The following is a 15,809-nucleotide window of genomic DNA, read 5'->3' on the forward strand; positions in this document are numbered from 1 at the left end:
CAAACTCTTATTATTCATACTCACCGCTTTCCATTTCAATTCTTGCAGTCAATTCACCTAAGACTTGTGACACCTTGGGTGCGACGGAAACACCACTGATAAACATCCTCCTACGCTCCTTGTTGGGATACGATATAAAAACTGGAAATAATACTTCCGCGAAAATATACACGAATGACCCTGTTATTCTTGCAGGCCATCAGGGGTGGTTTAGCGGATGCATGCATGGAGGTGATGAACTTGATGATGATGATGGTGATGATGTACATTTTGGCAGTAGCTAGGGTTGAAAGACATTTGATGGCCCCCTTTTGTAACTAAGATGAGGTGGTATATACTAATCCCTCAGATGATGGTGAACTTGCGGTGTTGGGATGTGACACCATAGTAGTGTAGGATGAACTTTTGGTCCACTTTTGGAATGATCATGCATGCCCATGTTAGCTTATCATTTGCTATCAACACTTGTGTAGTACTATTGCTCTGTTATGAATTGGTTCATGGATGTGATCGATTACCTGTTCTTCTTACTAGTGGTATGTGGTGTTCCGCGGACGGGTTCGAGGAATCTACAGCTCATGGAGGATCGGTCAAGACCAAGTCAGTGGCTACTCCAACAACAGTTACCGAGGGTATGAAACATTGGAGGAAGCACAACAAGAGTACCTCACCTTCCTGGAAGATGAGTTCCTAGCAGATCAGGCCATCGATGAGCCAGTGCCACTAGCACAGCTACCGCCGGAGGAGTGCTTGCTCTACAAGGAGCACCACCGAGGTACGCCAGAGTCAGGTCAAAGATTACATCATCGCCTTCCTCATCATGGTGATCGTGAGGATCATGTTCTTGTGAATGGTGTGTGATTGTATGTAACATGCTATGACATGGTATTCTCACCCTATTTGAATTGTGGTAAGGATATGGAACTGTCATTTGAGAGACCAAAAAACTGATTCATGTTTTCCTGCGTCAAGTTGGGTTGGGAACATGCAACCAAACAATGGGGCCTGGCTTCCCTCTCCTTGTAGAAAAGGCCACTTAGATTACCAAACGACCCGTGTTTCATGGCCCATGGCCCGTTCGCGACGTGCAGGTGAGCCCATCTCACTGGCGCAGTGAGTCAGGAAATGGATGCAACCTACCAAACACGCCCTTAAACATTCCCTCGGCCATAAAAATTGTTCATGTCAGACCATATTTATGGAGTTCATTGAAAATATTACTTTATATTACCAACTATAAGACAACTTTGGATTTTTATGCCAAAGAAGTAAGGAGAAGGTGAGAGCCGCCAGAAGAGCTTTTTATCAATTATTATATACTTCGGTGAACTTTCAGTTTACAACAGTTGGACTAACCACAATGATAATTATCATAGATTAGTATCATGCATATGATACTAGGGCACCCCATGGGGCGCCTCCTCGCTGGAGCTGTGCGATCTAATCCCAGTCCAGTGACAAATAATTCATCGCTCAATACAGGTTTCTTAGCTTGCCTCCTCCGTGTCTTGCATCCACATCAGAACTCATTCTGGCTGTTTTAACCACTACAGTTCACTTTACAGTTTCTAGCAAATTATAACGCAAGCAAACAATGAAACATCCCATAGAATTTGAAGTTCAATGTGTATGAACTTTAGGCCACTTCCAAAATTATTCATAAATCAAAGTTACAATATTTTGTATAGTAACAAAATGAAGTTGCGTGTCTAATGTTGTACATAGAAAAACTCCACATTTTAGCCAAACACAAATACAACTCAGTCTGCTGGTATCACACTAAACCGCGGCCAAGAGAAAATTGAGGTCACAGCGGAGGTAAACATCACCACATGTAGGGCCCGTACACCTTTTTAGCATGAACTTCTCTTCGGCTATCTTGAATTCAACACCTTTCACCTATACAAAAGAAACACCAAGGAAATCCAGAGCCAAGAGGACTGATTTTGATAGCAAAATCTACCAAAAAAAACAAGTGCACAAGCTCTATGGCCAAGAGCAGGTTTGTAACACCTGACTTATGAACCTAACATAAACAACACAAGTAGGTATCAATAATTTACCACCAAGGCGTGGACTAAGATTGCTTTTGGAAATTCTGCAACTTGCCGTCATATTTATAGGTACTTATGCAAACATACGAAGTTACTAACTGAAGAAACTGATATAAATAAAAATAAGAGCTTGTCAATGGCCATCTAGGTAATAACAATGGAAGCCCTCACCAAAGAAAAATAAGCCAAACGAACCCTCCTGAAAACTGACTTAGTCATCACAATAATGGATACATCACTGAGAATAGTTTAACCATATAACTGCAAAATTTGAGAAACACACAAACCAATGCACAGATCCAGTACTTTAAATAGCAATTAACAAGTTGGAAACATATGCTGGTTGCTTAGAAAACATGCCCTTCATTAAATAAACAATAACTATCCAGCTAATAACAATGGAAGATGCAATTGCCAAAAAAGTTACCTTGATAGCAAATGTTGGACATCTGCTGCTTCCTTAGAAAACATGCCCTTCTTGCCTCCCTTTTTAGTAGTGATACTGAATCTATAAAGCTAGAGAGATGGTATTCTCGATTCAGAGGAAAGAACGAGACATGGATAATAGTGTCTACCATGCAGATCATTGGTCAACCGGTAGAAAGCCCTAGCAGATACGCTTCTTTTGCTGCAACTGGATGCAAAGTAGGTAATGGGAGACAGTCCACATAACACATTCTGAGAACAATGCGACAATTCCAGGTGAGCACAGACAATTGTTCTTCGCACTACCTCCATAATTACTAATAAATTATCAGCACAAGACAATTTATAAAGTTGCTGAGCTCATAAGTATGTTAAATGAGGAACCTTGATAGTTTATTTAGATCTGCAATTAAAAATGAAGCAACCCCTAATGTACATCATCAGGACATATCAGTCATATTGAGCAAAATATATCAGCAGAGCACATTTTCTGAGCCATGGTTCAATCAGACTTTTTTGCAGACCTGCAACATACCATCAAGTTTTAGGATTTAAGCAAGGTATCTAATCAGATATATTTTTCTTTCACGTTCAGAAACATCAAGCACTAATTTGTGATACTCCCAACATGATTATATTTAGTCATAGGTTGAAGGAAAATTTCTAAAGAAAATCAACAACAAGGCCAGCATGTGCTCCACATTAGCTTGCAAGAACAACATACAGTCTATTTATGATGCATACTGCTATAGTCAACCACATTCTACTGTATGATGTAGAACTGAAGACACTTATGAAACCCTAAAATAAAACAAGGCAAAACAATAAGATATTTGATAGAAAATTAAATTTACGCTCATGCTACACATTCTATGATATGTGCCAAAATTCTATGAACACATGTTTATGTAATTTGCCCGATAGCTTGCTGGTTGCTGCTAGTGACGTGCCGCCATGACGCTGGCTTAAAAATTTGAAAGATAAAGCTACGATGATTTCATGAAACATGAATAATGTATGCTGGTACCATTTCTCATGTCTGAGAACCTAGACATATTTGGTTCTTGAAGAGTGCCACTTTCATACAGTAATAAATGGTGGATTCATACATTACTATTTATAAGTACATCTAAATCCATTAAAAACAAAAAAGCTCCATTTCTTTCGCTGCTCTTTTAGGTAGACCAACAGAAAGGCTATTATTTTTAACCCCTAAATCATCTACTAAATCTGTTAAGAGAAAAATAATCGTGGGTTGCAAGAGGGAGAGATGATGATCTGTGACCATACCAAGCTTGTGCAAGCTCTCCACCCTCCTGATGATGGAGGTAAACCTGTCGAAATCTTCCGTTGTCATGTCATCTTTCACATCTGCGTCATGCACATACATGCAAAATAAATCAAAATCATACGCACCCAGCCCTGAAATGAAACAATCCCAAAAAACACCAACAGATGGGCATACCACTAATGAGGTTTTCCATGATGAGGTACCCTGACCGGAACACCGCCCGCTTTGCCAAACACAGCAGCCACTCGTCGCTGGCGGCCTTGCCGAGCCTTTGCACCACATTCGTGTATGAGCCAATGTAAAAGCAGAAACAAAATACCAATTATCCTAAAGCAATATGTGCAGTCAGAAGCAAAGCACATCCACCATTGGATATCTGAATCTACAAACAATTACACATGAAAAACATAATTATAAGTACACAAAAAGTGCCAAGTTCAGAATCACACCCTTTAATCTAAAAGAAAACTACTTACTTGATTCTTTAAATAAATCAGTTAGCATGCAGGGTGTCGCTAAATTCTGGCCAGCCAATACGCAGATCAGCCAAAAGATGATGTCCCCACTTCTGTACATTTGTGCCACTAAATCCACCTGCAATATATAGCAGGAACAAATTGTAACGCTGTGATAGCTAGATCACAATCCAATGAACGCAAGAAGCTACTCAAAAAAATTGGCGAGAGATAACAAGGATGAGGGGAGGAAAAAGAAACAGACCCATGGTCATGTTCCTACCGCTGCACTTGTTTCCGTGATTTCTTCTTCCTCCCCGTGAGAGACCCACATCTGGAAGCAAAGGTAGTCCTGAGTGCACTCCGGAGTTGCTGATGCTGTTGACCCGAGTTGTCATGGCCGATCTATGTGTCTTCTCCTATAGGGCTATAGGCCGTCATCTGCTGCCAAAAAAACGAGAATCAAATCAGGGAAGATAGGAAAAGTCACACTGGAAAAAGGGGAGTGGATGGTCAAGGCAATCGCCTCCCAGATCCGCTTCCGCAATCTCGCGCTACCTCCCGCTCCAAACCAAGCGGGCGACCACCACGTCCTCCCGCCATCGACTCGAGAAGGGCCAAGCAGAGCGCCGCCGCCCCTAGGACTTAATGGTGGCGAGCATAGCTCCGCCGAGAAGAGACAAGGGAGGCCGGTGGAGCAGCACCGACGGCAAGCTTGCGTGGAGGTCGAAGGGGCAGCGAGGGGAGGGGAAGCGCGAGGGGAGGCAGCGGCAACACGCGAGTAATTCTGGATAGGGTTTTCGCTTGGTCGCTATCTCTTTTAGCTCCAATCAGATGATGACACGTGAACCGGATGAAGCAAGGAAGCGTCCAGCCCTTCGGCGCCACGTGGATAGCCCCAGAGGTTCGCTAGGGTACTCGCACTTCATGTTTCTCAATGATACCATCTATAATGCATACTATCATAAGGTAGTATTATTGTTCCATCAAATTTAATATTTTATAGAATCTCAATGCAAAATTATGTACATGATGCATTTCCCATCAATTTTTTTTTTGTTTTACGTGTTATGATCCCGTATCTACGTATAATATCGCTCTCTTCTCTCTCCTCACTAATTGTTGTGCCATATTAGACTTCTGCCAACATGGCATGTGTGATACTAGCTATGATACTTCTATTGTGGCAAATCTTATAGGCTTAAGAGATGTAGCCTCACTACTCAATTACAAATTGTTTCTTTAATTTTGTACTTCAACTCTGTGTGAGTATATGCAAATTATGTTTGGATTTACACATTTTTCTGTAGGGGTTAATAACGTCATTTTTGTCTTCTACAAATGCTCACATTTGACCATCCGATTCTGCACTTATGTTTTAATAAGATTCTCCTACTAACTCTGAACCTTCAAACAATTTGTCCTAACGGAGACACAGAGCAGTGCGAGGAGACCATGATGATGTTCATATATAAATAATGCAAGGCGTTCATCTTCAATAATAATTTATGCATTAGCGCCATTACTTTTCATATGGATGTATCAACTATTTATCTGTTTCTTCAATTATGAATTGTAAGAAATTGCAGAATTTGCCACAAGTAAGAAATAATTTATTGCTTATATGTTGACCTTTGGTTTTACGAGAAGTAACAGACAGTTTTTGTAAGTAATGCTTTATATTCTTGACCAATAATGCCAATTTCGAATGAATAGTGTTATTTCCCCCCATTTTCTTATAAAATATTGACTATAATTTTTAATTTAGTGTTAATTTGTGATATGCACAACACTTTGGTTAGTACATATTTATCCAGAGGAATGTATTCATAGCCTCACACATACACCGGATCAATAATGTTTCTTCTATTTCTCTTATTCATTTTCCTTCATATGCTGGTCTTGATATAACATATGTTCTCTTAATAGTCTATATAACATGTAATGTTTAGCAAATTTGACGCAATAACGAGCGGGGTATCATCTAGTTGAAATATATAATACTCCCCATATAATAATTTGGGAGTGTTTTTTTCCATCCCCACACGCATCAGGTTCGGGACACGGATGAGGTTCCCCATAACAAGCTAAATTGAAATTATTTTCTTATAATTTTGTGATCTTACATGTTTTACACATAAAGATAAGCAAGTTTGTAGTACGTTCATGGTAAAATGATAACAAATCTCTAAAGAGCACTAAGCTTCCAGGGTATTGGACTGTGCTTGCTCCAGGTGTCGTCGGTTCGTTTGCCCGCGTCTGGCCAAGGACGGGGCTACGTGTCCTGGTACCGATTTTTTTTAAGTCGGTTAGTTTGAGGTCAAAGCCTAGGAGACGTGTGGGGGTTCGCTCTTTGAGAGGGAAGCCGTGGTTGCGCTCGTGTCTCGCCGCCGACCCTGAGATGAGCGGCAGCAGAGCAGCAATTGCCTGTCGCTTCGATTAATTACACGCAATCTGTTTGTGCTATGCTTAATTATGCGTAGGTGCTGCCGGTTCTTTCGGGTACGGCTCCTTGGTGTCGTCCTTCAACGGCGGGCTCCTCGCCGCCGCGAGCCCCGAGCTCTACAAGGGAGGCGTCGGCTGCGGTGCGTAGTACCAGGTCCGTTGCACGGACGCCGAGCTCTGCGGCGCCGTGGGCGCGACGGTGGCGCATCGGCAGCACGAACCACACCGCCGCCGCCGACCCCGTGCTCGGCGGCGTGGCGTACGCGGCTATTTCCCGAGGCGGAGCCGACTATGGCGCCGCGCGACGGCTCAGGGAGCTGGGCGCCTTGGACGTGGAGTAACAGAGGGTGCCGTGCCGTGCGAGTACGCGCGCCGCTGCAACCTGTCGGTGTGGGTCAAGGCCTGCGCAACGCCGGGCGATCTAACGATAAAGTTCCTTTACCAGGGCGGCCAGACCGAGATCGTGGCCGTGGACGTCGTCGAGCTGGAAGGCCATGGCGCGGGGTAGCGGCGGGCTGGCGTGGAGCACGAGCCAGGCGCCGGCAGGGCAGCTGCAGCTCGGGATGGTGGTCACCGGTGGGTACAAAGGGAAGTGGGTGTGGGCTAACCGGGAGGTCATCCGGCGGCGGTGGACCGCCCGCCAGGGACACAGGGGTGCAGATCGCGGGCACACTCACCGCTGGGTCTGCATCGCCATTCCTCTGTGCCACGCAAAGGTCCCTCACCAGCACATGCCCTCCCCTTTCTCAAGACAATTCATAGTTTCAGAGTTAACATTCAGCTCTAATTCAAATTCATGACCCGTTCACATTCAAATGTACAAATTAATTTAAGTGATTCTAGCTTATTTATTCAGGCTTCCTCGGTTGGGTGTGTGATGTGTAATTACATACAATCTCTGAACAAATGCATACTTGTTACTGAAGGAAGTTTCTGGCCAGGACATCATGAAGACATCAACTACACTAGGGTCGACTCAAATTACTGAATTTTCCACTGCCCGCAACATTTGGTAAATCAGTCAGTATGCTCGAAGGAAAGTACTGGTTCTTTTTTATTCATGCACACACCCATTTTGTTCTCACCTGGTAATTAATCTACACATCTTCTTTGCCTGAGATCTCACTTCTTCCAACATCGACAGCTTCACATCAGGTGCAAAAAAAAAGCACCATGCTATCCTCACACGGCTAGCTTGGTTCTTAATTGATCTACATAACATGCCTACTATTCCTATGTATGAAATTCTGCATGATTCTATGGCTACATAATATCTGACAGTTAGTACTTGCATGGCTAGACTGAGATTTACCTACAAATGTGACAAAGAAACTACACTCGGTACAACTTAGAAAAGTATTGCATTTGCATAATTGTTCAGACAATGCTTAGTTAAGACATCATCCCAAACAGTAAAGTTTAATTGCTAATAAGGCAATTTGCTTTTTGAGGAAACCTCATACGGGCTTTCGACACCACAGGAGCTCCACGGTGGCACTTTAGGTGTGTCTTACCTTACATTTCTTGATTGGAGAGCCAATGATGAAATTACTTTGATGTTTGATATGGAGAGGATCTGGATGTTTATTTCCAGTGCACCAAATCTGTCTTCACAGTAAGTCTAACCATTCTTCTCTTCAACATTAAATGAAGGTATGATGCCTAAGCTCCGAATATTATATAAATTATTTTTTACATATTTGTTCAGTACTGCGGTGTGCAGTCCAATTAGAATAGATAGATCATGCATCATGTGGTTTTTGTTGAACACATTTATAAGCACAATGCACACCTTCTTTTTGTTCGCACTTTGGTTTTTGTTGCTTTACTGGTGCATGTATTTTGAAACTTAGATGTTTTTGGTTTGAATCATTGATTGGTTATTGAATACTGGCAACTGCAGTAGGCATAGGGTAGATCATCTTGCATTCAGCTAATCTCTCTGCAGGCTATCACTTATTGAACTTGGTAGTATCAATTATCTATATTGCCTTTGCTAACTGCCACTGGGACACATAATTATACCAAGCCGATATATTGTGTAGTGGTCTTATATTTGTGAACACTAGCGGTAGAGTCTGATCGGATGAAAATTATTTCGTATGTACTATGTTAGTATGTTGCAGACGCGACATGATCAAGTGGACATATCACCATGATTTTCTTATTGTGAGCCCGAGAGTAAATTAAACTCTTTTTGACTTCATATACCTACAATTTGTTGCATACCACCGTAAGACATCTAAGCCGTTGATTGAATCGATGATCATGTTCAATGGCAGGCATGCACCATCTTCCGCATTGCAGCACACAGTCGATATTCGCATTATTCACCAGAATGTGCATTTTCTTATAAAATTTGGCAGTGTAGATTACTGTCAATTGTTGTGGTTATTTTCGAATTGTGATTTGGGCATATTATTTGTGAAGAGAGAACTGTTATACTTAATGCTATATTTTATTATTTATACTTCAGTTATAGCTTTTCACAGACTGGTATTTGAGGGAAACGGTTATGCTTCATTTATTTTGTGTTCGTTCTAACGACTAAGTATGTTCCTGAACTATCCATATTTGAGAGAAAACTGTTACGCTCCATTTGTTTGTTGTTCCTTTTGACTACTAAGTATGTTCCTGGACTCTCCAAAGTGCATGGATGCTATTATGGATTTATGGCCACTGCTACTGCTTATCTCTGATTATGAGTAACATTGTTTTTTGTAATGCAAACTTGAAGTATATGCTCAATGTTCTATTCACTACATAATTGTGATGAAATATTTCGTGTTGCAACAACTTTGATGCTAGACTGTGAAAATATCACTATAATTTCTAGAAGTGCATATATATTATTGCTAAAATGTTAACTCATCTTCTCTTATAGAACCATGGTTATTTAACTTCAAGATCCGTTTCTGCTGACCATAATATGATAAGTGCCGATTTGGAGGTTGCATGTTGTCCTATGATGGACATTTAGTTCTGCATCCTCTTACCAAAATTTCATCTACCACTCATTTGTATGCACATGTAAGATAATGATGATTCTGGTTCAATGTTTATACTTTCCCTAATATGAAATTTCCTGTTCGACTCTTATGTCGAATACATAGATGTTGAAAAGTCCATAATTTTTTTTACTATGTATTTGCATTTGTCCATGAGCCACATGAACATTTCCCACTGTCCTTATTCTAGAGCAGTATGGTTCTCAGTTAGTGTTGTTTGTTCTCAGTACAGGTAAGAACGCTAACCATTCTCCTACGCTCTCATGCAAGTACAGAATGAAGCAATGTCGATAATTTTGAATATAACAGCAGATGTGCTGTCCCATGCTTAAATTTGTGTGTTGGAAATATCATGCAAGGATCTCTTTTTCTTGAACTTTATCATGGAAGGATCTCCTTTATGCTAATACTCTAAAACTGTTTTCCGTACCTTAACGTGCTATTATGAAGCTTCTTTTGTTGTATTGAACCCATTTTAAAAGTTGAGGGCTGCTCGATCCGGTGCTCCCCCTAAATTAATTTGAAGGGTCATACGAGTAGTTGTTTTTTTCCCTATGTCGGGTCCGCTGAAATCTATATCCAGCCCATGTATACATGTCTGGCTGTATACATGTCTGTATTGATATGGTATGTGCACTGTCGCGTAAGAAAAAAAAGAGGTCACGTGAGCAAGATCTTTATATGACCTTTCAATGTAGGCACATGCACGTGACCATAGATACGTACAAAAACGAGGTACAACACAACGCGGGCCATATGGGTCTATACAGGGTTGTACGAACGGTGGACCTACATTAAAATTACGATCGTGCCCCGCTTACGAACATGTATGAGAAGATCTCCACCGTTGTTATGTTTGACGCGCCCAAAATTTGTCAGGGGAGGAGCACCGGAGCAGAAGTGTTAAAAGTTATAATTTCTAAATAGCCAGTCGATCTCTTCTCTTAACCTTTGGTGCCATTGATGCTTTGTTTTTGCTTGCCACATATGTCTTAGAGTGTGCTTGCTAACTATGTCCATTCTATCGAAAATATTAGAGATCATATGGTCACCCAGAGAAAATCCAGGTCAAGCCAAATGCGCAAAATAAAAACGAGAAAAACAAGAAATGGCGCAACAAAGCGCGCAGGGTCCTTCTAGTTAGTATCATATGTTGAATGTTATTGAAATATATAATACGCTATACACAATATTACATATTTTATGTGTAAAAATATAACAATTTATTGGGGCACCATGGTGCTCAGGAACCATACATCATGACCGTACAATTATATTATGGGTGCCAGATTGCATCGTAGGTGTATAAAGAAGAGAAAATCACTTTTCAAATATCAACAAGAGAGAGAATGCACTTTCCAATTATCAGAAACAGAGACAAATCACTTCTGAAGTTTCTATGCATGTTTCCTTTTATGATTCGTGGTGTCCAGGCACCATGGTGCACCAGTTAGTTTACATATATATATATACACCCGGATGTAGTTACACCCACGCATGTTTTTTCATAATCTATAGAATATCCATCATACCGGAGAATATGTACATGTAGTATGAAGTATATAATATTATTTCAGTAGTATATATACTACTTTATAGGCAGTATGTACATTTTTTACATAGACTCATTTTTTACGTATACATATGTATGTATTTCGGATATATAGTGTAAACTATGGATTCGATCGCATTTTTCACCAAATTTGGTTTGGAGTATCTTAAATATAGTGTAGGAACATACTTAAACTGATAAAGTATCGTATATACTTCCGTATGGTAGTATATTAGATATGGGTGTAACTACACCTAGAGGTAGTAAGTATTTATCATATATATATATATCGACGCGGATTTTCTAACTAGGTGGGTAGCTACGCATGGGGCTAGCAGCGTTGGATCTCTCCATCTCACCGTTGTGGATTAACGGCAACTTCACGGCCCGCTCTTGGCCAAAAGTGGATGGTGTTGCTCCGCTGGCATACAAGCAAGCAGTGAATAGCATGTGTCCAATAGTCTGGCACCTAGACACTCAATAGTCTCGTCCTAGCAGGACCATGACTCAAACAAGAAATTTAATAATCAATGCCAGAGCTCTGCACCACCCGCGTATCAACGAAAATGTCTACAGAAAAATGCAGAGGAGAAGAGCGACCAGTGAGGAATCGTAAGGCAGCATCGCCCGAGCCGGCCGATTCAAGAAATTCCAGCGCGCCATCGACAGTTCTTGGCGGAGAGCTCGAGCGAAGGCAACCGCCCGCTGGTACTATTGTGCATTTCTGGGATCTTTGGATAAATCTGAAGCAGAGACAAAACTTAGATCATGATTTTGCTTAGGATCGAGAGAAAAAGTTTCAAACCATCATGTTCCTTATACATTCAGCACCAGACCAGGGGAAATATGATCTCCACAATTCAGATAGGAAGAAAAAAAATACACTGAAAACAAGAATCTACAACTTTGATTTATTCAATTAGGAATAGTAAATCAACTAACAGTAGAAAAACCGTGTCTCCCAATGCTTTCTCTCGCGCAGGAGCACGAAGCACAAAAATTAGGCATAGTACATCAACTACCAGTAGAAAAATACAGTATCTGTTTGAAGCCAGAACAATTAAGATCTGCTTGTTCACGGTAATACAGGTCCATGTAGAAATCTCCTCATGATGGATGCGTACACACAAAAAATCCTTGAGAAAAGGATCTTGATCTTGGTAAAACTTGATTCCAACAAAAAAATTAGAAATCAAGAGATACCTTCATGGTTCATGCGTTGAAAAAAAAAGTTCATTGAAGGCAACGCATTAACACAATCACATGTTCCGCAACAAAATGCCACAAAAATATCATAAGAATTAGGGCAGATTTTTTGTATAAGTCAGGCATGAATTTTAACTACAGAAAAAAAGGAATCAGTGAACCACGGAAGTAGCCCAGATCAATAGAAAATGTTGGCTCAATTTGATCACAATCAAGTCGAAAAGTTGCCAGAACTACTCCAGGGTTGAGAAACCAAATTAACAAGAGATTGGTGCCCAGTGCGGCACCTGGTTCCCCCCGCCACTAACCGGAGCCGGCGAATCTCCTGGTCAACTCCACCAGACTGCACCAAGATCCTTCTCAGCTCCTCCCGTCAGGCACATGCCCAGCTATTGCGACTCCTTGCAATTACAACCGAGCTCCGCCGCGGCATCGCTGTGAATGGGTCCCTGCATCTGGATTCTATTTCCTCCACCACCAAACAATGGCTCTGCACCGGAGAAATCTGAGACTTCCGCCAGGCACCGCTGCACTCCCAGAGATAAAATCCACAATAACATTTGTGCCGCAAAAAATCAGATTTTATAGAACACACAGAATTAGGAACGGATAGATTATTAGAGAGAAACCAGAGAAACAAAATAATTATCAAGCCTCGTACAAGAGGCTACACTACTCAAATCTATTAACTCAGTACCGGTGCTTCGTACACCAAATCCAAATCACAAAGCAGAGGCTACCCTGGGCCGCCGCATCGGCACGGACGTTGGTGTCGATGGAAAAGCAGAGCTCCACTGCTCCAGCTCCTCCTCCTTAGTCCTTACCACCACCAGCGAGGCTGCTCCAACCCGTCACGGCAGAGTACTCCTCCGCGCCGGCCCCGTGGTCCTCCACCACCAGGACCCTAGAAACTCCGCGCGGCGTTGTGGTCGGACGCCCGAGAATGAGAGGGATCCGGAAGCTCAGGTGCTAGGAGCTCGGCCTCCTCCTGCGATGCCACCTGCTACCACCACCGCTCTCTGCGATGGCCGCTGTTTCCGTCAAGCGACCACGCCGACCAGACAGGGGCAGCCGTGGCGCGGAGAATGTTGATTGCAGTCATGGCGAAAATAATTGGAAGCACGGGATGGACCATCGGTGGGGAAATCTTCCACGGAGACGGTTGCTGCGCCGGCTAGCAGCAGGGCTAGGGATACGCCGATGAGGTGTGGGGTTGGTGGTGGCTGGCGGCGCAGTCTTAGGAGAGAGAAAGTGGATCTGGAGGCTGATGGTGGAGAGAGATCGTGGAGCTGGGGACGGGTTTCCTTTTCTTCTGTTTTTCGTAGAGACAAGCTATGGGCCGGCGCGGTCCGAGATGGGACATGGCGGAACGTCAGCAAGCGGGAATGGGGCGCGGGGCGGAGGCTCCGGCGACCGGAGATGGGGGCTGGGTAGGGCACGTCGGCGACCGATGCGATGGGATTTGGATAGCTGGTGCGGGGATTGGTTGTAGGACGGAGCAGGTGTGGGTGTTGCCGTGTGGGAGAGAAAAGTCGTCTGGTGAGTAGGACGGGTTGGGATGCGGGTAGGTTGGGGAGCAAAACAAAGGCAAGTTAACGGCGTTTATCTGCACATGGTGCAAAACTACTCTATAGGGCCATCCAACGGTAGATAAGGCGTGCGTAGCTATACCCCTGAGCAGCTGGCTATTTCCCATATATATATATATATATAATTATAATTATAACTATAACGGGGATGGCGGGGAACGTGACAGAGAGACCTTTTAATCCCCATCCCGATGTTAGATGGCAAGGATCAAAGTTTCCCACACCCATTCCAAATAGATGAATTTCTCACAGGTTTGCATTGAATGGGCTCCATTTCCATCGCAGCACATCGCCAACCAAGTTTAAAAGGCTAGAATAGTCTTTTACTATTAATTTGTTTTTATTTTAATACTTGTGGGTATACTCTTATGCAACACAGTACTCCACACACCCGCAAAAAAAACACAGTACTCCACACGCTCTGTGTCTCCGTTAGGATAAATTGTTGGAAGAATAGTTCATCCACATGATTTACCGAACCATCGTTACATGAGGGTAGACATCACAAACGTTCAATGAAACCATTTCAAATGTGCTTAGATATTGCATGCACATGGTTAAAATATAGGAAACGCGTATGAATAACTTGGATGTCACAACATTTCAAAAAAAAAAAAACTTGGATGTCACAAACCATTAGTTTGAGTGGTGATCTTGCAAACCCAGCATAACTTTCTGATATAATTGCATTACGAGTTACAACTATGTACATACTGACATTACATTTAAGGCGCCAAACTTATTACAGAAATCACCAAATAAACTACTCCGTATAAATAAAACTTTGGCTGGATCCCGCTCGCATCTCTAGGTAGTAGAACTAGCTAGCATAACACGTATTACCGTGGAACCTGCCGAAGAGCAAGTACGATGGCCGGCCTGGCGCACTAAACCGGCAGCTCCGTCGTCGTCGCAGGCTTGCCGTCCTCCTCCGGGGGCGCAACCTCCAAGCGGCACAGCGGGCATGTGTCGTGCGACACCAGCCATGTGTCGATGCACTCCACGTGGTACAGGTGCTTGCACAAGGGCAGCATCCGCACCATCTCGCCTGCCTGCAGCGTGCCAAGGCACACCGAGCACTGCGCACCGTCGCCGCTGCCGCTGTGCCTGGCAGACTCCGTGTACGCGTACTCCGGTAGCTTGGAGAGGTCCACGCAGCGACGACCTTCCGTTACGGTCTCCGCCGCGGCGGTGGCGGCGGCGACCGGTGCTCGGTTGCGCATCTTATAGCAGAAGAAGAGGACGACGAAGAGGAGCGCGGTGCCCGTGAGGCCGGCGCAGGTGTAGCTGAAAGTCAGCGTCCCTCTGTTGATGCGATGCGCATGCTCCGAGTTTGGCAAACCCGTCGGTCCGAAGGAAGCCATGGATCGAGCTTGCTGCTTCTGCTTCAAAGACTTACGCAGCCGGCCTGGTAATTAAGTAGATGATCGAGGGCTACGGCCAACTGCGACTGCGACTGCGAGAGCCTTATCACGCAGGAGATTTGGGTAGATAAATGGTACGGCCGCCGTACGATATGGCCACCCGGTGTTTTTTCTAGTGTACGTTGCGGGAGAATTGTAGTCGCAACTGTCAGCAATTTAGCATTGACTTGTAGTACTACTAGCTAGCTTATGAGTGCTAGGGACGAGGAGCGTTTACCGGACACGATGGTGACAGTTGAACCAATTTAGAGATCGATGATGGAGACACTTTGTCAACTCTCTTTTTTTTGTCGAAAGAGATTACCACCGCTATTGTGTCAACTCTCTCTCTCTCCAATCTACACACGCTAATTTTTTTA

General features: G+C 43.2%; 1 protein-coding gene and 1 pseudogene across 1 annotated transcript; one reads left to right on the top strand and one right to left on the bottom strand.

Annotated features, from left to right (window-relative positions):
- The first annotated feature begins 4,735 nt into the window (after positions 1 to 4,735).
- Positions 4,736 to 7,433, top strand: LOC124648295 (annotated as a pseudogene).
- A 7,480-nt stretch (positions 7,434 to 14,913) lies between these two features.
- Positions 14,914 to 15,390, bottom strand: LOC124682765 (RING-H2 finger protein ATL39-like). The gene has a single exon (XM_047217386.1). The coding sequence runs from the start codon at positions 15,388 to 15,390 to the stop codon at positions 14,914 to 14,916; it is 477 nt and encodes a 158-aa protein (XP_047073342.1).
- Between the last annotated feature and the right edge of the window lie 419 nt (positions 15,391 to 15,809).

Source organism: Lolium rigidum, chromosome 1 (assembly GCF_022539505.1).
Source record: "Lolium rigidum isolate FL_2022 chromosome 1, APGP_CSIRO_Lrig_0.1, whole genome shotgun sequence".
Lineage (NCBI taxonomy): Eukaryota > Viridiplantae > Streptophyta > Magnoliopsida > Poales > Poaceae > Lolium > Lolium rigidum.